The sequence below is a fragment of the Drosophila eugracilis genome, unplaced genomic scaffold (genome assembly GCF_018153835.1).
Source record: "Drosophila eugracilis isolate 14026-0451.02 unplaced genomic scaffold, ASM1815383v1 contig_2159, whole genome shotgun sequence".
NCBI lineage: Eukaryota > Metazoa > Arthropoda > Insecta > Diptera > Drosophilidae > Drosophila > Drosophila eugracilis.
In genome coordinates this window covers 304698-329359 of record NW_024573043.1, presented here as the reverse complement: position 1 = coordinate 329359, position 24662 = coordinate 304698, and the positions used below count along the sequence as shown (strand labels likewise).

At 39.2% G+C, this 24662-nt stretch overlaps 1 protein-coding gene across 4 annotated transcripts; it reads left to right on the top strand.

The window, feature by feature from the left end:
• Positions 1–1701: 1701 nt before the first annotated feature.
• On the top strand, positions 1702–22753 carry LOC108115989 (la-related protein 1). 4 transcript variants are annotated; one of them, XM_017227651.2, is made up of 7 exons: positions 1702–2139; positions 3594–4584; positions 15612–15915; positions 17616–17683; positions 17883–18865; positions 19113–21220; positions 21331–22753. In XM_017227651.2, exons 2-7 carry the CDS (start codon positions 3784–3786, stop codon positions 22014–22016), a joined length of 4950 nt encoding a protein of 1649 aa, XP_017083140.2. In that variant the 5' UTR covers positions 1702–2139; positions 3594–3783; the 3' UTR covers positions 22017–22753. The 4 variants fall into 4 exon arrangements, with proteins under 4 accessions (XP_017083140.2, XP_017083142.2, XP_017083141.2 ...); XM_017227653.2 differs by lacking the exon at positions 1702–2139 and adding an exon at positions 2589–2914; XM_017227652.2 differs by lacking the exon at positions 1702–2139 and adding an exon at positions 2589–2926.
• Positions 22754–24662: the final 1909 nt, after the last annotated feature.

Genomic DNA, 24662 nt, shown 5'->3' with positions numbered 1-24662 from the left:
GTTGCCCAGGTACAGTTCGGAACATTTTACAGAACCATAACTTTAATGGTCGAGTTCCTAGAAAAAAGCCCTTTATAAGTGCTAAAAATAAGTTGGCGCGCGTCAAATTCGCCAGGGAACTTGAAACTAGTCCGATTTTGGTCTGGAACGACGTTATGTTTGTGGACGAATGTCCTAATGTAATATATTTGGGTCCCAGAGGAGGAAATATGTTTGGCGGCGTCCCAATACAGAGCTACATTCAAAAAACAAAAAATCAGCGGCTAAGCACGGCGGTGGTCATGCTATAGTTTGGGCATGTATTACTGTGTCCGGCGCCGGAAATTTGGTTTTTATTGACGGAATCATGGATGCCAATAAATATTCAACTATTTTGAAAGAAAATTTGGTTCAAAGCTTGGGGTTTTCCTTCACTTTTGGGACAATACGTCTCTCCTCCTGGTCATTAAAAATTTTGTTCGGTGCATTACCGCCCCTTTCTGCCACCCGATTTTCGTAAAAAAGCGTTTGGGTTATGTATGGGTTTGTACTAGGGCTTGAGGCAACCATTTCCTGGGTTTTCCCATCCTTAAAATGTTTAAGGACTAATTCGCTTTGCTCAACAAACTATTGACTATTATTCGTGGCGCCATAGTTTGAAAATCCTCGTTAATCCGTAATTTTTGGGTGCCCCCAGCCTCGAAAACTTATAAATATGCTTTTGTTAATATATTTTTACTAGTATTAAGAAAAAATGGATTTAAAAGTCCTAGTTTAGAGTTATTAACCCTTAAAGTGCTTGCACGAAATAAGCTTGTGCGTCGGAGCTGCCCTATTTTTTAGTTTTTGTATGAAAAATTCTTTTGTTTTTTTAAATTAGTAAAAACTTTTGTTATTATTTTAATAATATGCGACATTCTTAACATTACTGCGTTTAAATTTTTTTGATACCTCTGCTGGTTTAGTAGCAGTATCAAATTAAAAATTCGATTTTTTCTTGCACGAAATAAGCTTGGAGCCACTGTAAATGAGGAGCGGATTTTGAAACTTTTTCTATTAAATTCATCATTTCATCATTTTGCAATTTAAAATTTTACGAAAAATTTTGTAAAATGTACCTATTACAAAAATTTGAATAATTAAACTACTAATTTTCTTTTATTTTAAGTAAACATTAACATTACATAAATTAGGTAATTTCATTTTCTTTAAGATATGTACATGTATAAATGATAATTTTAAATTTAATTTAAAAGTTGAAGGCCACGTCACGTTAATGCTGTAATACGTAACTAATAGCGACTACGTTACGTTTGGCATGTTGTAATATCTCTAGTAAATACAACAATTAAAAATAACAAAAGTTAAACAAATGTTTTCATCATTAAGTATGATTATAAACAAGTTTTAAATTTTGATTACTTATGAAATAACTTACTTTAATTATAAAAAGAACTAAATGGCTTCGTGGTAAGATTTATGATATCGATATATCGCTTAAACTCAAATTTTCATATGCTATAATAAATTAGCATGGATAAATGAAACAAAATAAATTTTTGTTCGAAAATTCATTTGCCTTTAAATAAGTTTAAAATATAGGATTGGAAATACAAAAAAAAAAAAAACGTTACAGATACAATTTAGCCATCTCTAAGATTTGCGGCTATCGTCATTCACGATATACATCGCAACGCAACGCGAATGAATTGAACAACAACCCTGCTCTTTTTCTTTTGGACCCGTAGAACCACATGTCTGGTAACCGATTTTGATTTTCCTTTCGGCGGTATAATGCACCAGTTAATTGATTAATTGCGGTTATTTGACAACTCCAGTGAACGGCGAAAGATTAGTGCGACCAAAAACGAATCGAGTGTGAGTGCAATTGCCGGAAAACGTGATAAATAATATTCGTAACGTTCTGCCTACCAGCGCGTGAGTGAGTGCGAGCGAGAGGCAACGATTCGAGTATAGTGCGAAAGAGTGTGTGTGTAAGGAAACCCGCAAAAGCAAAAGCAAAGCAACAATAACAACACACGCACGCACACACACACATTCTTATTCACACGCGGAAAGTGCGTAGTGAACACACGAAGAGAAAAAAGTGAGAAAGATAGCGGAATAAAATTCAAATTCTGGTTTTCATTTCATTTTCTGGTGCGTATTTAAATTAAAATCTTTGCTAGTGTGTGTGACCGCGTGCATCTTTTTGAAATTCGAGGCGAGTTGCAGTCAAAATCAGCTGTTCTTAAACCCCAAACCAGGGCGGCACTAACAACAATGCAGGCCGTTAGACGAGTGCATTTGTTATTGCATAATCTTTGGCTTAATTAAAACATACTGTTTCTTGTTTACTAGCTTGCAGAAAAACAACAACAGTTTTTCTTCAAAATATTGTTTGTTATGTATACCCTCCTACTCTCTTTAATTTCCTGTCTTAAACCCTTAACGTTAAACGTAAGGGCATAACGTAAGATTTTTGTTGGCAAGTGGACAGCACTATTCTTGCAACCCTGGTCGTTTAGCGTTGTGTTGCTGCTGCTTCTTCTTCCTGTCCGCTCCTACGTTCTTCCTCTTCCTCTTGTGTGGGGCAGAAATCTAACCTCACTTCTTCTTCTTCTTCGCTCGAATACTCTTCTGTGTGGCTGCTGCATAATAATATAATACCTCTCGATTCACGATTGGTCGTGCCTCGCTACGAATTTTCTCCGCTCCTATATAGAGTCTATAATCGTGCAAAATCCGTGGCAGTAAATCCAATTCGCCGAGCAGCGTGACAGTTTGAAAAAATTGAGAAAAAGGCCGCTGGGGAGAGGCTTTTCCGATGGCCAGTTCTTAAAAAATCACCGCACTCCTCGGGAGGCTTTTCTGCAGTCCCACAAAAATAATCCCCCTATTCGAAAAGAAGAATATCACAAGTTCAAAGTGCAGTGTAGGTGCATGTGTGCGTATCTGTGTGTGTTGTAATAGTTTCTATAAGTTAATAAATAATATAGTGGGATGGGCGAACTTGAGATTAATCGCCATCAATTGAGCAACAAACACCACGAGTTCGCTAAACTCGCAATCTTATTGAAAAATCCCAATAAATACAGTAGAGCTAGGCGAAATGCGAATGTTTATTGTTCATTGATATTAGGTTTTGGTTGCTACAAGTTTATAAATACATATTTATTTCATAACTTACACATACATAGGAACTCTACCTATGGATTTTTATTTAAATTGCGCTTTAAGCTTTGCTGAAGTTTTATATATCAATACAGTCAGTACTATATTTGTGATTTAGAAGAGATAAAAACGATATAATTGATTAAAGATTTCTCTTTTTAATAATGATATATTTAAAAATTAATAAGGTACATTTTGAACTAAAAATCTCTACTTTCTTCAGCAAAAATGTTTATGAATACAGAAATCATAAAATTTAATAGGTTTTGAACTATAGATCTCAATAATTAGTGTAAAATAGTAAACTTTCTACGTAATACTGATAAGCCACTAACACAGTTTTAGATTTCGACCGAAAAATACAATTTTAATAAAATAACTGACTAAAGCTTAACTGTGACATAATAACAACCAAATGTATCTCTTACAAACCTTTTCAGTTTGGAAGCCGATCTTTCGAGCAACCGCATCTCGTTGACCAGGCAAGGAAGCAGCCAAGAGTTTCCTCCGACCCGACAACGAGGATCAGCCGCTGACGAAGCCGGAGCCGGAGCAGCGGATTTGCTGCCCACTCTGGAGAGGAAACCGGAGTCGAAGAAACCGCAGGAGTAGCAGCCACAAGTGACGAGCATGTCCAGCAAGGAGGAAACGCCAACCACGGGAGGAGCCGCTCCTGTGGCCACTGTTGCCGCTGAAGGCAGCACCACCACTTCGTATGCCAATGTAGTCCAGAACCTGGAAACTAAAAAGGGTGGAAACACTAGCTCCAGCAGCAGCACTACCACCACCGTGGACAATAAAGAGAACCAGCCCAATCTGAAAAGCTTCAAGTCGTGGAGCGAGGAAACCGCCGCCGCTGAGGCAGCCGCCGGTGAAACCCAACTCACCAGCAGTGTTGGCCTAGCCCAAACGGGCGAGAAACGTGCTGCGGCCTCTGGAGGAGATAATACTGCCGAGAACTCATCGGAATTGGACGATAACAATGACTTTGTGCCGGTGCTATCGCACCATCGACGCGATCGCAAAAAGGCGCGCAAGGAGAAGCCGCGCGATCAACAGCCAACCGGAGGACGTGGCGATGGTCAGAAATCCCAGCAGGCTGGTGGCAGACGTGTCCCCGGATCCTCTGATTCCGATCGCAAACAGTCGGTGAGGAGTCGAGCTCCTCGCGGTGGTAGTCCCCGCAAAGCTGCACCCGGAGCTGCAGGAGGAGCAGCTGCAGCTTCTACAGCTGCTCCTGGCGGTCCAAAAGTACACAAGGATCGCAAGGACACCTCGCCGAGTGCCAGCATCGAGGGAGGCGGAAGCAGCGGCAATGAGGCCAAGTCCGGCGACGGAGATCAGCAAGCAGGAGAGAAGGGTGCAGCCGGAGCAGCTCCGCCACCCAAGCGATTCATTGCCGCACCACCGCCCAAGGTTAACGCCTGGAAGGTGAGTGATTAAATTATAACCTATTTATTTTGCATAAATCTTTGATGGGAGTTAGAAAGGGGTAGTTTTTTGGCCAGAAATATTGATTAGGCTTGTAGTTTTTAGGTAAAACATGGAATCTTTGATTATTATTATCATTATACCTCGGATATATCGTATTCATCTTTCGGATGATATAATATTCTAGGATTGGTAGCTTGCCTTACAGCCTAAAAACAAGAGCTAAAATAGAAAATTAGAACGAAACCCGTTATATGTATTTGCATTTGCAAAAAAAGTATCTCCATGCTAAACATTTAGAAATGCAAATTAGAAAAGGCTGAAAAGGTTTCAGACCTTTTAATGGGTTCTGTGAAGTAGAAATTAGGCGTAGAGACGTGGTTTCCAATAAATCATAAAATATGATATGGTAAATGACTTCATATTGATTTAACGCAAAACTGCAGTTTCTAATTAGCGAATATCCACTGTAAAAAGCGATAAGTTAGTTTTTAGGGTTTGCCCAAATGTAGTACACGTTTTGTGTGTTTGTTTTTGTTGTTACTCGTATTTCTTTTTCCCCCCTTCATTTTGTTATTTGTCCAAATTGCGTCTTAAAAATGATGGAAAAACATGTCCATACATGTACGACCACTAAATTCGGTGTGCGTGTGTGTGAGTGTGTGTGTTTGGTTGTTGGTAAACAAATGTGCGTAGAATGACAGAGACGAAGTGAGAGGGCAAAGCGGGGCGCTTGATAAACAAGAGGGCGAGACGAAATAACAACAACAACGCGGCGCATTGGAAACACGTTTTCTGCTCTTTGTTGTGGTTTTTCCTCCCGTTATCAACGTTATGCTAATACCAACAGAAACAACAACAAAAGCGATTACGATTACAAAATGATATCTCATAGATACACAATTGCAGGTTGCATAATTGCTGGCAAGCAGTTTGTCATCGAAAGCAAAACAAAGCGAAACACGGGAATCGAGGGAAACAAACATTTAATTGCATTTATTTTTATTTATTCTTGGCTGTTTTTTATTACGCAATCCTAGCGAAAATTGCCGCCGGTGTTTTTGTTATTTTTTTTTCGTTCGCTTTCTTAAAAACAACAAAATTGATTACAGTAGGTCGTCGTTACGATGAAGACTGTGTACATAAACAATAAGAAATAATAATATTTTCTAAATTTAAGTAAGAACACACCAATAGTTCTTTAATTATTAATTTAATTATAAGGGCAGAAGTAATTTAGTACGGTTTTGTATAATTTCGATCATGTTATTCAGTGTAAACTGTAACATACTTTTTCCTTCTCTTTCGTTATTTTTCCAAGCCTAGTAATGTACTTTTGTTTGTTGCTATGATGAAACCGCAAACTCTATCTAATATATACTATCTTTCTTTTGTTTTTACTTTTTGTTTTATTCATAAGCATGTTCCAATAATTGTTTCTATATCTATATGGGCACATCTGTTTTGGGTGTCGCAACGAACGAGAGAAAAAGTTAAATATTTCTCAACTAAAAATAAATGTCAAGGTCAGCCGCTTGTCGTTTATCTATTCAAAGACCCTCCTCTTGCTCCTCCTTCTCCCACCGCCACCCACAAACAAAACGAAAGCGTGAGCAAAAGGAAGAGCAAAATCAACAGAGAACCCAAAGCAAACGGGGATAGAAGAGGAACAAGAAGAACGAAAGACATACAAACACTACAAAAAGGTGTGGCTAATTTTCTTTCTGTGGAAAAAGCTAAAAGCCAAAAGTTTACACGTTTAGAAACTCATTTAGTTGCCAAGCGGAGTTCGAAATTCGCTTTGCTTTAGAAAGCGTTTTGTGCTACTTTGAATGGATATGCAAACCTCTCGTCGATAACTTTTGACATTCTTTGCATATGCAAATCCAAACTAAACTAATTGGCAACTTAATACCTGATATTTCTGCGAAATTTAAGACTTTTAGGAACATAAAATAATATTAACTGTGAGCTTAGGGAGCAAACATATTACAATTTTGGGTATAATACGATATTCTGTCAGTTGCTGACCATTAATAATAATACTAGCCTATAGTCTCAGAAAATGTTAAAAATAATACTACTCTACTTTTCAAGAACTTGAGTGGTTTTAATAGATTTGAATATTATCAAAATTCGTAAAAACAAGCTTTTTCTAAATAAATTTTTAATTAATTAATCTTTAATTAATTTTTCGGATCTTATTTGTGATATTACCACAGTACTCTTAATTAAGAGTGAAAACTAAGGTTTAGCTAGTAACAAAGTGATGGATTAGTTAGGACAACTTGATAGAGTAAGTGAAATTGTTGATTTAATTATTTACATCCATTTTCTAGTTGGATAATTGCAATTTAATTGAATAGATGCAGATGAACATAACAATAAACAATTAAACTAATTTAATTTATAACAGGTAAATCCCATAAACTAAAATGCCTCATTTTTAATCATGCAATGTGGTGGTTTTTTAGATAATGGTGCAAAGGGTATTTTTTAGAATTTACCAATTCTCTACCTTAAAAACAAAATTTAAAAGTTTTTGGGATACAAAAAATACAATTTGTAGTTTTCATATTATTTTTTAACTTTCCAGAGATTTTAAGGAATTTCTCAAATAATTGAAATGAAATATGAAATTTCGTATAAACTTTTAAACTTTTTGAAAGAAGCCTGAGAAACATGTCTTGCAAGCTTAATTAGAGGTTTAAAAAAGTGTTGCTTGTGAAATTGGTTAGCTCCGATTCTTGTTTTTTAGCCCATAGCGCTGACAGCGACGTGAACGACGGCAGAGGTGCAGCTGAGCAGCGGCATCGTTGCAGGGCAGCAATTCAAATTTGTTTTTCTCATTTATTTTTCCGCGTTGCCAGTTGCCGTTGACGTGTGCCCTGGAAGAGTTCGCGGATGGAAAAAAAGCACACACTCCCACTAATTTTCAGTGTTTTTCATTAGGAAGTGCGATCGGAAAGTAAGAAATTCATAGGCCGAAACGTAAACAGCTGGAACGACACGTGTTAACAAACTCACCACGTGGTGAAATTTCCAGTGCGGTGCTGTTGCGAGGCGGTTGGAAAAGAATAAATAACCAAATTTGAATAATATACACATCTACAGCTGGAAGGCTGGAAATCGCGTGTGCCGCCGACGTGGAAGTTAAAACTTGATATACTTGTTGATATTCTAACGTCGCGAGTGGAAAGCGCCCTCTCTGCGGCCCTCTCGCTCTCTCCTGCTCACGTTACGTTGCTTTACGTAGCGTAAGGCTGATTTGCAAAGAGAGTGATAAGAAACAGCTCTCTCTTTTTGGCGCTCTCTTCATTCAGCAAAACAAAACAATAACAAACATGAAAACGAAAGTAAATATGCAATCATCTTAACAACTTAATTAAAGTTTATGGGTGCCTAGAAGAAGAAGAGACCTCTATTTTCAATTGAGATCTCAAATGTGTGTCGTTTCTATTTCTGTTAGGAAAATGTATTTAAAGAAAATAGTATTGAATTTATATTTCAAAATTTAATTAAATTAAATTATTATTAAGAGCTATAAATAGCAAAATTAAATAGTACTGAAATATTTTATTTTTTTTATTTTTATACCTTTTTTACGGTTTATCAAAGTAAAAAATCAAAACAAATTCTTGCAACCTAAACTTGTTTCAATATAAATATTAATCTATTTATTTATTTGAACGTAATTTGTGTCATTATTCTGAACAGTCATTATTTTAGCCCCATTAAAACCCAACGATCTCTGATATTTGCATAGTTATTATTGATCCAAGAGACAAACAGCTTTCGCAATGTAACATTCTATTTTTAGGCATTCAGCTGCAACCGGAGATTAATAACATTAATTTGTCTCAATTACGTTGGCGTTTCGTTCTGGTTTTTGTTGTTGTTTCCCTTTGTCAGATATCACGTTGCATTGTTATTCGTATTTCAAACTGAACATGTGAAATTCAGGCCTCGTAAGCTTCTTATCAGTGAATCAGATTTGTTTGGAGTTGTACTTTTCCATTCGCATTGCTTTCGGAAAATCCCAAGGTGTTTTCAAATATTTCCCTTGTTGCATTCATCTTTGTTTCTGATACTGAGGGATTTTGTTCGAAATATATATAATATTTGCCTTTTATATCAGATTTTTATTCGCTTTTCTTTCTTTGCCAGAGCACTGCTTGCTCTTCCTAGTTCTTTGTTCATTTCGTCAAGATTTTTCCCTTGTCGCTAAGAGGAAAATCTTAAAATATTCTTAAATATATATATATAGTACAGATTAATGCAACGATCGAGCCTCTTTCTTGTGGTGCTATATTTTTATAAGATTATTTTACAATCTCCTCTTTTTCTTTTATAGAAATTACATATTTTTGTTAAAACCTTTAAAAAAACTTAAGGAATACCCTATTTATAATACATATTGGTATTGATTTTTGCCCAATGTTACAATAACACGTTCTAGTAATCGATGAAGTAACTAATGAGATTACTAACCAGTGCTGTAATACATCTCTTGAATACCTTCTTGAGTTACTTAACCGCTGCAATCAAAGCAGACTGAAAAAAGTAGATAGGAATTTATACTTAAAAACCTATTGGATAACCTTTGTTTATGATTTAATAATTGAAAATAAAACAAACAAATTGCAACATTTTTTAAGTCTTGTAAATTTTTAAATTTTTACTTTCCTGTTGCGTAGTGCATTTAATATCTTGATTATATTGACACTAGAGAAGCGCTAGCTCATTTCCTTATCAAGTATTTACTCGCTGATCTTTTAGGTAATTATTTGCGGGGGAAAAGTGACCCAACTAATTTTTTGCGCAACAATTTCCAGCCTTTTCAGGTTAATATAGGCGAAACTATGAAAGCACAGTGAAGGTCACAGTGCAAACGCCTTTTATATAAGTTCCATTCAGTTACTCAAACTGCTGATAGGAAGTAATCTATGAGATTTACTCTATATATTTCCAATTGATAGTCTACGGCGTGACAAATGAGTTTGATTACAAAACCATGAGGTGATAGAGAGAAGACTACCTCAAATATTGATTCGTAAATTATAGAAAACCCTCAAGACGGCAGCTGTTTTACTTTCACAAACAAATGTTGAATGTGGAATTTATTCAATATTCTTGAGCATATTTGTTCTGCTCTTGTTTACCTCGCTCTCTCTGTGCTGTGGAGCCTCGATAAGAGTTATGTTCCTAAGCTCGCTGCTACGCATTAAATAAAGTTGTTCGACCACGTTGAATGTAAACAACTTTTCGCACACACCCCCCCATAAACTGGGTGTATTATTGTTATCGGTGTCGCTGGAGTTCGTCGCCACGGATCCAAAAGACTCGACTCTTGGGTCTCTCCTCGCCTCTCTGCCGGCCTAATCGCTCACGAATAAAACTATAAATAGAAAAAAAGTAAGATGAATAATGGTCATTAAATTGTTTACGTTTAAAGCTGGGCGACCTTTTTACCCATTATATGGGGAGTGCCGAAGGTGTATTCTACGTTCTTGGGAATATTACCTTGACTAACTATTTTCTGTCTTAGGATCTTGAATAATCACCATCTATTAGGAAACTGCCAATAACTTGATATAATAATGTACCGAAGATATATGGTAATATATTATTTTATACCATGGATATTATAGGTATTTTGGGAATTTTTAAGGATGTTGTAGAGAAACTGATTGCTTGTATCTCTATCTTTATTGCGATAGACGAGGTAGCTTTTAGTCTATCATCTCGACTTCAGTAATCTCAATTATTCTTTTAGTATTAGTATATTTATTATTATTCATGTAAGCAGAGCTGATTGTGGGTACTTGTTCGTTCGCTATATATATATATACATTTTTTTGCAGTCGCGTATCGCTATCTTTTTTTCTGCTCCCTCGATTGGCCGAGCACGTTTTCTGTTTTGATTTTCGAATGTTTTTTACACTATTTTACATAACGTCTTTTGCGGCCGGCATTATTGACTGGTTTTTTGCATTCTGCTCGTATTTTTCTATTTCCTAAGACGCAGAAAGACCCGTCGACCGACTCGCAACCTCAAAAAAGGGGTATACATACGAGGTGTGTTCAAAAAGTAAGGTGACTCTTCAAATTTCGCGAATTTCAAATTTTTCGATTATCGATTTTTTTGTTTTGTTATATTGGTACACTCTTCCCTAACATCTGTACCAAGTTTCAATGGAACATCCTCTTTTGTTTGGTTGTGAGAGGCGTAAAGTTACAAGTTATTTTGCGAGCTCGGCGATTTTTTGCTATCGAAAAATATGGATCAAAGGATTTGGATTTTTTGGCCAAAAACAACACCACAATAATGCCTCAGCCACCATATTCACCGGATTTGGCCCCATGTGACTTTTTCTTGTTCCCAAAACTGAAGATAATCGAAAAATTTGAAAAATTTGAAATTTGAAAAGTCACCTTACTTTTTGAACACACCTCGTATAACTTCTAAAAGGTTTCGATAATCGAAAAATTTGAAATTCGCGAAATTTGAAGAGTCACCTTACTTTTTGAACACACCTCGTATACTATATGCCACCCCGATCCCGCCTGCACTATAACCTCAAACTGATTACGAGCAAATCGCGACTGTTGACTTGGAGAACCCAGAGAATGTGGGTCTTTTTGCACGTTTGCCCGGCTCTCGGTCATTGTTTGCCTTTATTTTGACTTCTCTTTGTCGTATTTTTATACGATTTCAGTTGTTGCTATCGTGCTAGCCCGATTCTAATGTGTCTAATGCCTAATGCCATTTAAAATAGTCATTTTGCATTGCAGGCGATTCAGTTGTCTTTCAGCGATCGCTCGATGAGGTGCACTTACAAGATACTTAAAAATATACTTCAGAAGTGTTGTTTTTCAAGAATAAACGCCGAAAAACTTTGGATACTTAAGCTTTATTTATAGGCAAGTTCAAGTTTGTTGTGCTGTTTACTCAAGTGTACTTTTCTACAATTAAAATTGCAAAGTTCTTAATGAATCACTGTTTAGAATTAGAAAGTCAAATCAATCGGATTTTCATACTATCAATGACCTTCAACCATCCATTTAAATGAATGTTTTTAATCTTACCTATAGGTTTTATAGTATTTAAAATCTAATGACAAATGTCCAAGTACGTCAGCAATTATGTGGGGGTTCAAAATGTCTAAAAGTGATACGAAACATGTTCGTATATAAATATAGAATTCAAAACATGTGCTTGCCAAGTGGCACACGTTAATCGAATGTTTGTGGGAAAACGTTTTCTATCAGTAATTAGAGTGGAAAATTACCAACCCTATGACTCATAGGGAAGAGTCCTTTTTCCTTGGCAAAACTGTGAGTTTTCATGACTCATTCAGAAATTCAAATGTTTTGTCCTTGCAATTGCGTGGAGTCATTGCCATTTTCCATTTACTTTTCATAGAACCTAGAACGAAATGATCTAATGGCTGCTGTCGTTGATAGTTTATTGGCATGATGTGATGCATTTATCCTTGGAGTTCAGATGAATACGTGATCAACTGCATGGAAAGTGTTTAAATATATTTAGTACAAGCGTGACAAATTTATACACTCATGGACAAAATAATAGGTGTGAATTTTTTTTTTTGAGGATATCGATTTTAATTGATATAAACATAACATATTATGGGAAAACTATACTTTTTTATTATGGTTACACTGTTACGATCAATTTTTGGTGAATTCCCGGAAGTCAGAAGCTTTCTGAAAAAAATTGTGGATATTTTATTGCTCAGACTGCAAATTCGCCTGGACAATAAAATAGGTGTGTCGAGCAAAACTTTAATCTAAAGCTAATTAGGATAATTGTTTGGTTGCAGAAAGTAAGGTATTACGATAAATTAACTAAATCGGGAATTAACAATCACTAAAATTGTATTAGATGGGCCGTGGGAGACATTGCAGTGCGGAAGAGGGGAAGCTCATTCGACGACTCCGAGATGAAGTAAAAACATATAAATCGATTGCTGTTTTAATGAAACGATCTCAGAATTTTGTAACCAATGCGTTAAAACCGAAAAAAGTAGGTGAAACTCGGGGAGCACCCAGAAAAACATCATCTAGGGCCGATAATCGCATGGTTCAGTTGGTTAAAGGAGACCCGTTCAAGTCTTCCAGGAGGATTTCCAACGAAATTGGAAATTTTGTGTCATCACGGACCGTTCGACGACGTTTGGCAATGGCAAACCTACCAGGTAGGATTGCCCGCAAAGTTCCTTTGCTTCGGCCGAAAAATAAAAAGATGGGGAAACAATTTGCTCTAGATCGTAAAGCCTGGTCAGGACCGGAGGGTGAGAAAAAATGGCATAACATTCTCTGGAGTGACGAAACCAAAATAAATTTATTTGGAAATGATGCTAAAAGGAATGTTCACCGTCCGAAAGGCAAAGAATTTGATCCCAAGTACACATGTAAGACTGTAAAACATGGAGGTGGTAGCCTAATGGTATGGGGATGCTTTTCATGGAATGGTGTTGGTCCGATTCATCGCATTGATGGAATAATGGACAGATTCGTATACAGAGACTTATTGGGGACAGTGATGCTGCCATATGCTGAGGATAATATGCCAATTTTATGGAAGTTCCAGCAGGATAACGACCCAAAACACGCCTCTCTACTAGTCAGGGAGTGGTTTCGTGAGCAAAATGTGGATCTTCTGGAATGGCCGAGTCAATCCCCTGACCTAAATCCCATCGAAAATCTCTGGGGTGAACTCAAAAGAGAGGTAGGAAGGTCCTCGTGTCAAAATAAAAACCAACTTTGGGATATTGTCCAAAAAGCATGGTACTCCATCCCAATTGGAACTTGTCGCAAGCTGATATCATCCATGCCAAGACGAATGGAGAAAGTTCTCAAAAATAATGGAGAGTATACCGGCTACTAACTGCTACATACTCAACTTAATGTACAAAAAGATCAAAAATAGTGAAATATCCATTTAGTTTAAACGTTTAGTTCCTTACACCTATTATTGTGTCCAGCCAAAAATTTCCAATTTAGGAAAAAATCTACTTCTGTTGTTAATGATAAGGTTTATAGTATTGTTTCTTTTTTTCTTTTAAAGACAATTAATATACGTTTTAAAAAAACTTTGTTTTGAGCTGATTGGAGAAAGCATGACTTAGAAATAAAAAGTTAAAAATGAAAAATAAAACACACCTATTATTTTGTCCATAAGTGTATACTTTTAAAATAGATATATTCATTGGTTAAAATGGATGTAAGGAATATGTTTTGTTAATTTCTTCTAATTTTAAGAAGTTGCTTACATTTATATCATAATTATAGGATTGAATATAAGCAAAAACTCACGAAAATTCTGTAATTTTCCGTATCTTGTTTATGAAAAGTCATTTCAGCTTTGTTTTATGGCATATGAATTGATAGTGCTTTAAGGTCAAACTTATATCTTACAAGTTTCTAATGATATGGGAAATAAAGCCTTTGATAGAAAGGAAATAAACAAAAATTATTCACACTTTACTTATGTTTTAGGAGTGTTACTTCTTTAAATGTATTTAAATATTTTACAGTATTTTTTTTCTTCGAACTTCGATTTTAATAAGATTTTTTTATCTGTACTTGTTTGTACAATATTTTTTATTGGACCATTTAAGCAACATCTCGATTTACTCTCTCTCTTCTTTCATCCTCTCTCATTGTTTTGAAGTTTTCCCACCACGTTTCTCCACTTTTCGACTCTCCTTCGCATGGCCTACGTGCCGAAAATCACATGTTGTTTTGTTTTGCCTCTTTTTTATGCTGCGTTACACAGTTTCCTCGTGTGCGAGTGAGATGGCTAATGTTTATGTTTATAATCGTTAGGTTTTGCTTAATATGGAGATATGCGTATCACCTGTTTCGATCTATTTGCTTTGAATTGTGGGTGCGTGAACTTTCGATGCCGATCAAAACAACTTTAATAGAAAATGCGTACAAAAACAAAACGATAAAATAAAACGCACGTACGCACACTGAGCGAAAACCTGTATCCGTTGCATACACAGAAAGGTTCAGATACATTTACAGGGTGCCCTGCGCCTACTCTCTCGCCGGCAAAGAGCTCACTCGTTCACTCGTTCTCTCACGCATCCATGAACCGGCGCATCGGCTGTTTTCTGTTTTGTTTTTGTTTTGGATCTGGGGATACAGTGGTACTTCTTTAGATGAAAAAAACAAATAAGCATTCAAGACGATCTCTTATATATGAAAATTATATCCATTTTAAACTTTGTTATTGGTACTTAGCGGAGGAAAAGAAAAGAGAAGTCCCGATTGTACATTTTCAAATTGTCTATTCACGAACAGAAGCCTTACTGTATCCTTTTTTATGTTGCGCTGTAAAACCAGTTGTTGTGTTTGTGCTTTATGCCTCCGCCTCTGCCTTTGTTGTTGTGCTATCGTCGTCTTCGTTTTTGCTCACGTAGCCAGCGCGTGGACAGCGAACAGTGTGGAGTGAGAGAGAGGAAGGGCGAGAGAGAGAGATTAAGAGGCGGAGGCATATTCGTACCGAAAAACTGTCGCTATCGCACAGAACTCATCCAACGTTTCGAGAGAACGGACGCACCACTCGTTGAGAATTACCAGGCAATTGTTTAAATAAAGCTAAAGGCCCAATAAAAGTAATAATAGCGGCAGCAGCAACAACAACTGTGCTAATTGCTAGTTATAGCAAAAGTGTTGTATGAAAAGCAAAACAAACAAAGATAAGCGAAAAACCCGCAGTGACAACTGATTAAAAGTGGACTAAGACTAAGAAACTAAAAGTTCTTGTACAAAAACGAGGTAATTTTCCAGTGCCAAATCGAGAAATTAACCGCTCTCTAAAGTATATATAGAAGATAGCCACCCTTGTCGTGAACTAAATCTGGGTTAGGGACACTGCGCATAGGGAGTTCAGTTGAAGTTGCATTGATTTTTACCCATTTTTCTATGTTACTTTCTCTACTCTGTGAAAATTAACTCACATTCTTGAAATGTGTTTGTTGTTATATTCACAGATATCGGCTAAACAATCCGGCAGCCCAAAGGCAGGAACTTCTCCATTGGACAAACGTGTTTTACATCCCAAGGCACAGCAGCAGCAACAAAACAAGCAGACTGCCAACCAAAACAACAATAACGCACAGAACACCGCCAGCAACAAAAAGACACAACAGCAACCGCAACAGGGAGCAACAACAGCTACACAGACAACAACAGCAGCAAGCACAGCAGCTACAACATCATCCGCGGCAGCAACAACAGCAGCAGCACCTCCACCAGCAGCTCCAATAACTGAAACAGCAACCACAACAACAACTGGTGAGTGCCGTGGATGAAAGAAAATTTTCCATACAAAACTCAATTAATCTTAAGTGAAGTAGGAAAAAAGGCTAAAAGCCATAAATATAGCTAGATAGTTATAGTTATTAATAATATAGTTATTAATTTGAGTATTCACAAATATCACTTAAAATCTAAGCATATATTTGTTATTACACAAAATGTTCTTAAAATTCCATAGTATGTCAATGGAAAGACTGCCAAAAAACTTGTAAATATCTCAAGAGTCCAACGACCTCGACATAGTCTTAGAACTAGGGCCTTAGCAACTTTTTTTTTTCAATATTTCTATGATATACGAGGTGTGTTCAAAAAGTAAGGTGACTTTTCAAATTTCGCGGGCAACATATTTTCGATTATCGTTTTTTTTGTTTTGTTATATTGGTACACTCTTCCCTAACATCTGTACCAAGTTTCAATGGAACATCCTATTTTGTTTGGTTGTGAGAGGCGTAAAGTTACAAGTTGTTTTGCGAGCTCGGCGATTTTTTGCTTTTTTCGGTCTTGGCTCGTCTGGGCTCTTCCATTGGGACGATTGGGCTTTGGTTTCGATATCATAACCATATACCCATGATTCGTCACCAGTTATGACCCTTTTGAGTAAATCTGGGTCGTCGTTGACGTCATTCAACAGCTCTTGAGCGATGCTCATGCGACGGTTCTTTTGCTCAAAATTCAGCAATTTCGGAACAAACTTCGCTGACACACGACTCATACCCAAAACGTTTGAAAAAATTTCATGGCACGAGCCAAGCGATATACCGACATCTTCAGCAACTTCTCTGATAGTGATTCGACGATTTTCCAAAACAATTTTCGTCACTGCTTGAACGTTTTCATCAGTTGTTGACGTGCTTGGGCGTCCAGAGCGAGGCTGGTCATTGGCATCTTCCCGGCCATCTTGGAAGAGTTTGTACCACTTGTACACATTTTTTTACTCAGAACAGTTTCACCGTATGCCACTGTCAACATTTCAAGTGTTTCAGAGCACTTAATTTTATTTTTTACACAAAATTTGATGCAAATCCTTTGATCCATATTTTTCGATAGCAAAAAATCGCCGAGCTCGCAAAACAACTTGTAACTTTACGCCTCTCACAACCAAACAAAAGAGGATGTTCCATTGAAACTTGGTACAGATGTTAGGGAAGAGTGTACCAATATAACAAAACAAAAAAAACGATAATCGAAAATATGTTGCCCGCGAAATTTGAAAAGTCACCTTACTTTTTGAACACACCTCGTATAGATCAATTTTTGAACATATTTTGCATATAAAACTAAAATGTCGAACAAGTTTTTTATAAATATCTTTATAAATGTGGATGATTCAAGGAACATTTGAGATATAATACATACATTTCATCCAATATTTTTGTTTTCCTATTATTTTCTCTTATTTATGTATGTTATTTTTGTAAATTCTCATTTATTTTGCCTACCCCCCATGGAGGAGTTGTTTTGGCCCAAGAGATGAGAATGAAAGAACCTGACCACCATGTGACTGTTCTCTCCCGCACTTGTTCTCGTTTTCATCTCACGTGCCTCCCGCTCTCTGGTATCCCTCTCGGGTTCGGGTTCTCTGTTGACCTGATGCTGGCATGGCCTGATTTCTTATTTTTAAAACACTGTTCTTGTACTTCAATATACTCACCCCAGCACTGCTTGTTTCATTACAGTTGATGCCAGTCAGGCTGATGCGCTTGCCAAAGTCGTGGTAAAGGACAAAAAGAAGGTCAATCATAAGGTGAGAAATCAATTAACTAAGTACTTTAATGGGTCTGATGAAATAAACTAAGAACAAGCTTAAAAAGTACTACAAGGTTTTTGAAAACCTTGAAAGAAAAGTTCAGCTATTTAAATTTTTCTTGAGAGAACTAAAGATTTCAATATTGATAAGTTTCTTCTAGTCTGTAATTCTAATATGTTCACCATTTCCTTTGCAGGCCAGCGACTTCAGCAACGTTGGTGACTGGCCGACGCTAATTGGCGGAATTTCTGGAAGTGGCAAAGCCACCAGCAACGAACCCAAGCGCAACCCAACGAAAAAACAACAGCCAGCCAAATCAGCAGCAGCCGCAGCCAGCAGCAATACCACTTCAAGTGAAGTTGCCACAGAGTCTAACGTCGCACCCACCACAAGCAGCAGCACCAGCAATCCAAGCAGCAGCAACGCTAGTAGCAATAGCAACAGCCAAGCCACAACTGCGCCTGTTGCCAGCACGAGTCATGATGCCAAAGCCCAGCGAGACGCTGAGCCAGCGGCCAATTCTGCTGCAGGAGCTTCTGGCACCGCTGCCGGGCCTGCCTTCACCAAGAAGATACCCAAGCACAAGTGGCGTCCGCTGCCCATCGACCTGGCTAAGTCCAGTCGTCCCAAACCGATTGGCGGCCGGCCAAATCGGCGGCTCAGCGATGATGGCGCCGACCAGCGCCGTCCGCCGCGCGTCTACCATGACCGCCAGCCAGGGGCTGGAGGAGCGGGAGGCGAGTCGCGGTATCCACACGGTGGCCGGCATCCGTACGGGTCACGCTCAGCGGCTTCTACGTCCGAGCGCGTGGATTCCTGGCGTAGCAGCAGCAGCACCACCACAGCAGCGGTCGATGAGCAGCGCTCTGGAGCAGCGGGTGGTGCCGGGGCAACAGCAGCTGGGTCAACAGCGCGCGGGCCGCGTCGCTACCGGACGCCGTACCGGGGCGGGCGGCAAGGCCGGGGCGGATTCTCCCGACAGGGACCAGGTCGCCCGACTCATCGCATACCACGCCATCTGCTAGCTTCGGGCGAGTATGCCAACTATCTGCCAGCGGACGCCGCTGGCGCCGACTCGCAGTCATATGTGCTCATGGGCACCCATTACTTTGGCAATGTGCCCGCCGCCTACATCGAAATGGACGCCAACAGCGTCAAGGAGGCAATCAAGAAGCAAGTGTAAGTAGATCCCTATCATATAAAATATTTGTCTAATGCCTTTTGCTGGATTTGGGGAATACTTCAGAGATATAATTAATTATAAACTATAGTTATAGAAAGTCTTCACAGTCCCGAGAATTTCCTATCCTTAAGCAAAATATTTTCCAAGTTAAAAACTAAACTCGGCAGCTAAAAGGCATTATATCCCCTATACATGATAACCTTTTTGTTGACCCCTATATTCTCTCCTCTCCATCCCATATAGTGAATACTATTTCAGCGCCGACAATCTTACCGGCGACTTCTTTTTGCGCCGCAAAATGGACCCCGAGGGCTATATCCCAGTTACCCTGATTGCCTCGTTCCATCGCGTTCTCGCATTGACCACCGACGTTTCTGTGATAGTGAACGCCATCAAGGAATCGGATAAACTGGAGCTCGTCGAGGGCTACAGGGTGCGTACCAAGACGACACCGACCACATGGCCCATTACCGATGTGGCAGAGCCTCAGGAAGGGGAACTTAAGGTTGTTGGCCAGCTGGAGCAGGAACAGTTAGAGAAACAGGAGGGGCATGAGAAACTGGAGGAGCAGACTGAGGTCGGTTCGCCGCCGCCCATTCTAACATCGGCGATGGCCGCTAAGCCGCTGAGCAGCATTCCGCCGCCGCCGGTGCCACGGAACTCCCAAAATTTGGTGCCCAAGATGTTGCAGGATAAGCAGCAGCAGAGATCTTCAACCATTGCGGCTCTCAACTCTGTGAATGCGATCAGTGCGCTGACCCAGCAAGTGGAGGGCGGTGCCGCTGAGCTGGCTGGACATTTAAGTGGACTGGCAGAGAGTGTGAAGCCCAAGTCAAGTTCGACGCCGGACAAGAGATCTGCTGCTGCAGCGGGCAAGGGAGCTGGGGCAGCTGCTTTGGTGGCGGAGCCGGAGGGCTTGTGGAAAGAGGTAAAGAGACGCTCCAAAACAAATGCTATCAAAGAAAACGCTACTACACCACCACAACAACAACAGCCACCGCTTTCACAAACGCTCAACAACAACAATAACGACAATGTCAAAACGAACAACACCTCGTCCACGTCCAAGTCCACGTCCAACAACGCCCCATCCAACGCCTCATCATCAGCCACTGTGTGTGTAACCACCAACAAAGCTTCCTCAGCCACCAATGCAACCACCACCACTTCCACCGCTACATCCACAACGAACAACAACAACATTAAATCTGGCAATGCTGCTTACTCCAAAACCCACTCCAAATCCTCATCCAAAACAGCTGCTCCGCCATCCGCTCAGTGCCATGCCGAAAAGGAAGAACTAGACTTCCAGTTTGACGAGGAGCTAATGGACCCCCTACCCCCTGGAACCGGACGCATCAACAACTTTACCGAAAACTTCTCCGACGACGACGAGTCCGACTACGAGTTTGCCGATCGTGACATTAATAAGCTGCTGATTGTCGCCCAAGTGGGTCGGGCTCCGAAACACGAGGGATACGATCGCACCGCTGACTTTACATCGCGCACGAAAATCACCCAGGATTTGGAGAACATCATCAACGATGGTCTGGTTAACTACGAGGAAGATCTGTGGACAACCACTAATGTGGTGACTGACTACAAGACTGTCAATGTGATTTCCCAGGCGGACTTTGAAAAGCTGGCCGTTGGTCGAAACAAATCTGTGGTGCCACAACAGGTTGTGCCACCACCACCGCCATTTGAAGAGGATCTTGATGAAACCCTTGTGGGTGACACTACTCTCAATTCCACGCTGAACAACACTCTCAAATCTCGACGTGCCCGCTTCTATGCTGCTCCTAACTCGCACTCCATTGATCCACGAACGCCAAGGAAGAGGAAACTCCGTCACACCGCCAATCCTCCAGTGGAGGCTCACGTCGGTTGGCTGCTCGACACCGTGGAGCACCGACCACGCACCACTTCGATGGGATCCTCGGCGGGCACTTCGCCCACCGCCTCATCGTACGGATCGTTTGGATCATCGGTGCCACAGTCGCTGCCCATATTCCAGCATCCATCGCATGCGCTGCTCAAGGAGAACAACTTTACTCAACAGGTCTACCACAAGTACCATTCGCGCTGCCTCAAGGAGCGTCGCCGTTTGGGATACGGTCAGTCGCAGGAGATGAACACCTTGTACCGCTTCTGGTCGTTCTTCCTGCGCGAGAACTTCAACAAGAGCATGTACAACGAGTTCCGTTCGCTGGCCTTGGAGGATGCCGGCAATGGCTTCCGCTACGGTCTAGAGTGCCTTTTCCGGTTCTTCTCATACGGCTTGGAGAAGAAGTTCAGACCCAATGTCTATCAGGATTTCCAGGACGAGACAGTTGCCGATTATGAAACAGGTAGGAATTGTTTGGGAATTCGAAGAAAGTACTCAAAGATAACTTACCTTTGATACTATATTTCCCTAATTCAAATAGTTGTCATTACTAATTTTCAATTTTTTCGCCAGGTCAACTGTACGGCCTCGAGAAGTTCTGGGCCTTCCTGAAGTACTACAAAAACGGCGAAAAGTTGGAGGTGCAGCCTAAGCTGGCCGAGTACCTGAAGAGCTTCAAGAACATTGAAGACTTCCGCGTGGTGGAGCCGGAGATCAATGAGATGCTGCAAGGAGTGGGCAGCTTAAATCCAGGACGCCAGCTCAACCGGCACCGCAGTGTGTCCGAGAGCGAGGGCACGGCTGTGATTACGGCTGGAGGTCGTCGCCTAAACACTACCATCACAAATCGCAGCGACTATGTCGGTAGGTTGTTGCAGCAACAGCAGCAACAACAACAGCAGCAGCAACACCACCAGTATCAGCAGGGATACGGCGGTTACAATCAGAACCGCAGACGCACAGGCTCCTTTGGCAGCAGCACAGTGCGCATTCGTAGCGGATCCCTGGGCAACAAGCCGCAGGTGGCAAATCGCAATCAGGGATCACAGCACGAGTTACGTCGTGGCGGTAGCAATTCAGGCCTGGCGCCACACAAGAGACAGCAGCAGCAACAAAAGCCGAAGCCTGCGGCAGGATCACAGACAAATTCAACACGTGCCACTACATCAGCGGCAGCAGCAGCAACATCATCCGCAGCGGTAACAGCAGCAGCAACGCAAGCGGTAACGGTATCGGGCTCGTCATCGACGCAGAAGTAGTAACACGATAATGCAGATACACTTTTTGGATTAGTTTTAAGTTAATTTCTACGACTTAGTTTTGAGGGGGCGCTCGCTTTGACTGCTCCACATCCTTTTGTTTATTCATTCTTATTATTCTTTTGTAGTATTTGAGTCAAGCGTAATGTGGGAACAGTCGTTAGCGTTTAGCATAATTAAGTGAAGTTTTTGAAATTTGTTTATTGCAATTTGCGTAGCGCGCGTTGGTTTAGTAGTTACGATTCTAATTGTTTGTTTCTCGCATACCCTCGACAAAGAACTAAAAATGGTTGCTTACGAAATGCTCAATGCTCACATAAAACACACTCACAGACACACACACTAACTACAACACACAGCGGGGTCTGTCTGCTATGTACCAGTGCCAACCAGCCATGATCTTGGAAAAATAACGAAACTATTGCCCTTATTTTTTTTGTTCTGTTGATTATCTCCTTATTTTTTTTTAAATGCGAAACAAAAATCAAGGCATATTTTCCTACTTAGAGCAGCGTTAGTAGTTGACGTAATGCCATGAACTGTTGTACTATACGATTAAAGTTAATAACCATAACGATAACGATATAACCTATCCAAATATTACCTAACGAAAACTGAAAACAAATCAAACGAAATTGATACACAACAAACCAAATGATCTTAATGCAAATAAATTTTGTAAATTACAAAGGAATATACATATATATATATAACCTTATATGCAAAGGTACAGTGAAGCCAGAAAACGCGTATATTTGAATATGATTACTAACTATTATTATGATTATTTTTTGTGTGTGACCTAAAAGCGCAAATGTAAAATGTAATCGTTTAAGAGGCAGCGAGAACTTGTAATCCTTAAAACCAAATTGAGGCAAGCGGGGCTCAAGTGCCAGCGAATTTTAGTTATTTAAGCATTTACCACAAGCCAGTCCAGCGCAATAGCAATCGCAATCGCCAGCGGAATAGAAATAGGAATCCGACTTGGACTCGGGCTCACAGCTTCCCATGTCGCACTGCACTGCCCCAGTCTATATCGATCCGATCTAACATCGAATTGGTGGTCACCTCCAAAAACCTCAGAACTTCGTACCCCGCCAAGCATTTAGAAGCATGTCAAAAACCATTTATTCTTTACCTTTAGTTTTTGCACTTGTTAATTTTTAATTTGAGAAAACTACGACTATACAGAAAAAAAAAACCTAGAAAAAACTACAAAAAAAAATTTAAAATCACACAAAATTGTCAAGTCCAAAAAAAGTTTAAAACTTTAAAAAACAAAAAGGCAAATCATGCAAACGAAAAAAAAAGCATTAAGAGATAATGAAGTTTGTTTCGCATAGTGAATAGATCTAAATTTAAACCATATGTGAGAAATCAAATCTAAGCTTAATACGGATAATAACTATATATATATATATATATATCTGCATATATCCAAACACATATTGAGAGACTTTAAAGCGTGACTGCAATTTGAAAATACTATAATTAAATAAGAGGCGAACGGTGAAGTTGTCCGATGCCGCCTGATGTCGAGCAGTTTGCAAAACTTTCTCAAGGTCCTTCAGCTCCTCGATTTTGCTTCGCTCATCTAGCCTAAGCAAGCATTCACACACCCACACACACAGTACACAACATGTACACCACACACAAATTCGAAAAGTGCAAAGTGCAAAGAACGTTTCATTAACTATTATTTTGTTAACATTAGATATCTGTAAATATATTTCCCAGCTTCTTTTTTTAAAATGTCGCCTTATTATCAATTTTATCCACACATAAACACAATCACATCCATATTGGCCAGACGCTTCTGTATGAGCTTAACGATCTATCAATATTATAGATATTATATAATGAGAGAGATGTCCGACGACAATTCAATCGGCTGTTGCGTAATTATACATAGTTCTGCCACAACTATTTTGTTTTTCACATGAAGTGTTGACTTTAGTTTATGATAAACACACACACACACACATACACAAAACTAAACTACACATTTGATTGACTTTTTATGTGCCCTTTAAGTTTGCAACTTTTATATGAATAATTTAAATTTAACTACGAATATGATAACGATACAAAAAAGAAAACAAAACACAGACCTACGAAATGAACATAATGGAAACTCTATTAAAAGTAATTTTGTAAGCTACTTAAATATGGAAAATGCGAGAGAAAAACTAAGCAAAACGAAAGAAATGATTATTGTGAAAAACGTGATAGTTTAAACCATAAAGAGTAATATTTACTACTATTATTATATTAATAATTAATTATACGAATGCATATATATGGATATGTATATGTAAAACGGAAAACCACAAAAATTTCTAAACTAACGTAAACAAAAAAAAGTAAAAAATTTTTTTAAAATTACCAACACAAAAAAATGTTAAAAACAATGAGTAGAAAAAACTAAAACAAAAAAATGAATAAAAAAAAACTTGAAAAAACCAAAATTTCCTCACTCTTTATTATTTTATTTGATGGGTTGGGAAAACAAGGGGATAAGAGCTTGAAAAACACCCAATCGATTGACCTTTTGAGTAATTAACCCTTCTGAAGTGTGAGTGCCATTTTTCACACGGCGACAAAATGCAAGGGTCCCGGGTGGGTCCCTGGTTCCAACTACAAGCA

What these genes read in the sequence shown, in the direction of transcription:
- LOC108115989 (XM_017227651.2), top strand. Translation starts at nt 3,784, where the DNA reads ATGTCCAGCAAGGAGGAAACGCCAACCACGGGAGGAGCCGCTCCTGTG. An exon ending in CCAAGGTTAACGCCTGGAAG is followed by an intron (nt 4,585 to 15,611) that starts GTGAGTGATTAA and finishes TTATATTCACAG; the next exon opens with ATATCGGCTAAACAATCCGG. An exon ending in AGCAACCACAACAACAACTG is followed by an intron (nt 15,916 to 17,615) that starts GTGAGTGCCGTG and finishes GTTTCATTACAG; the next exon opens with TTGATGCCAGTCAGGCTGAT.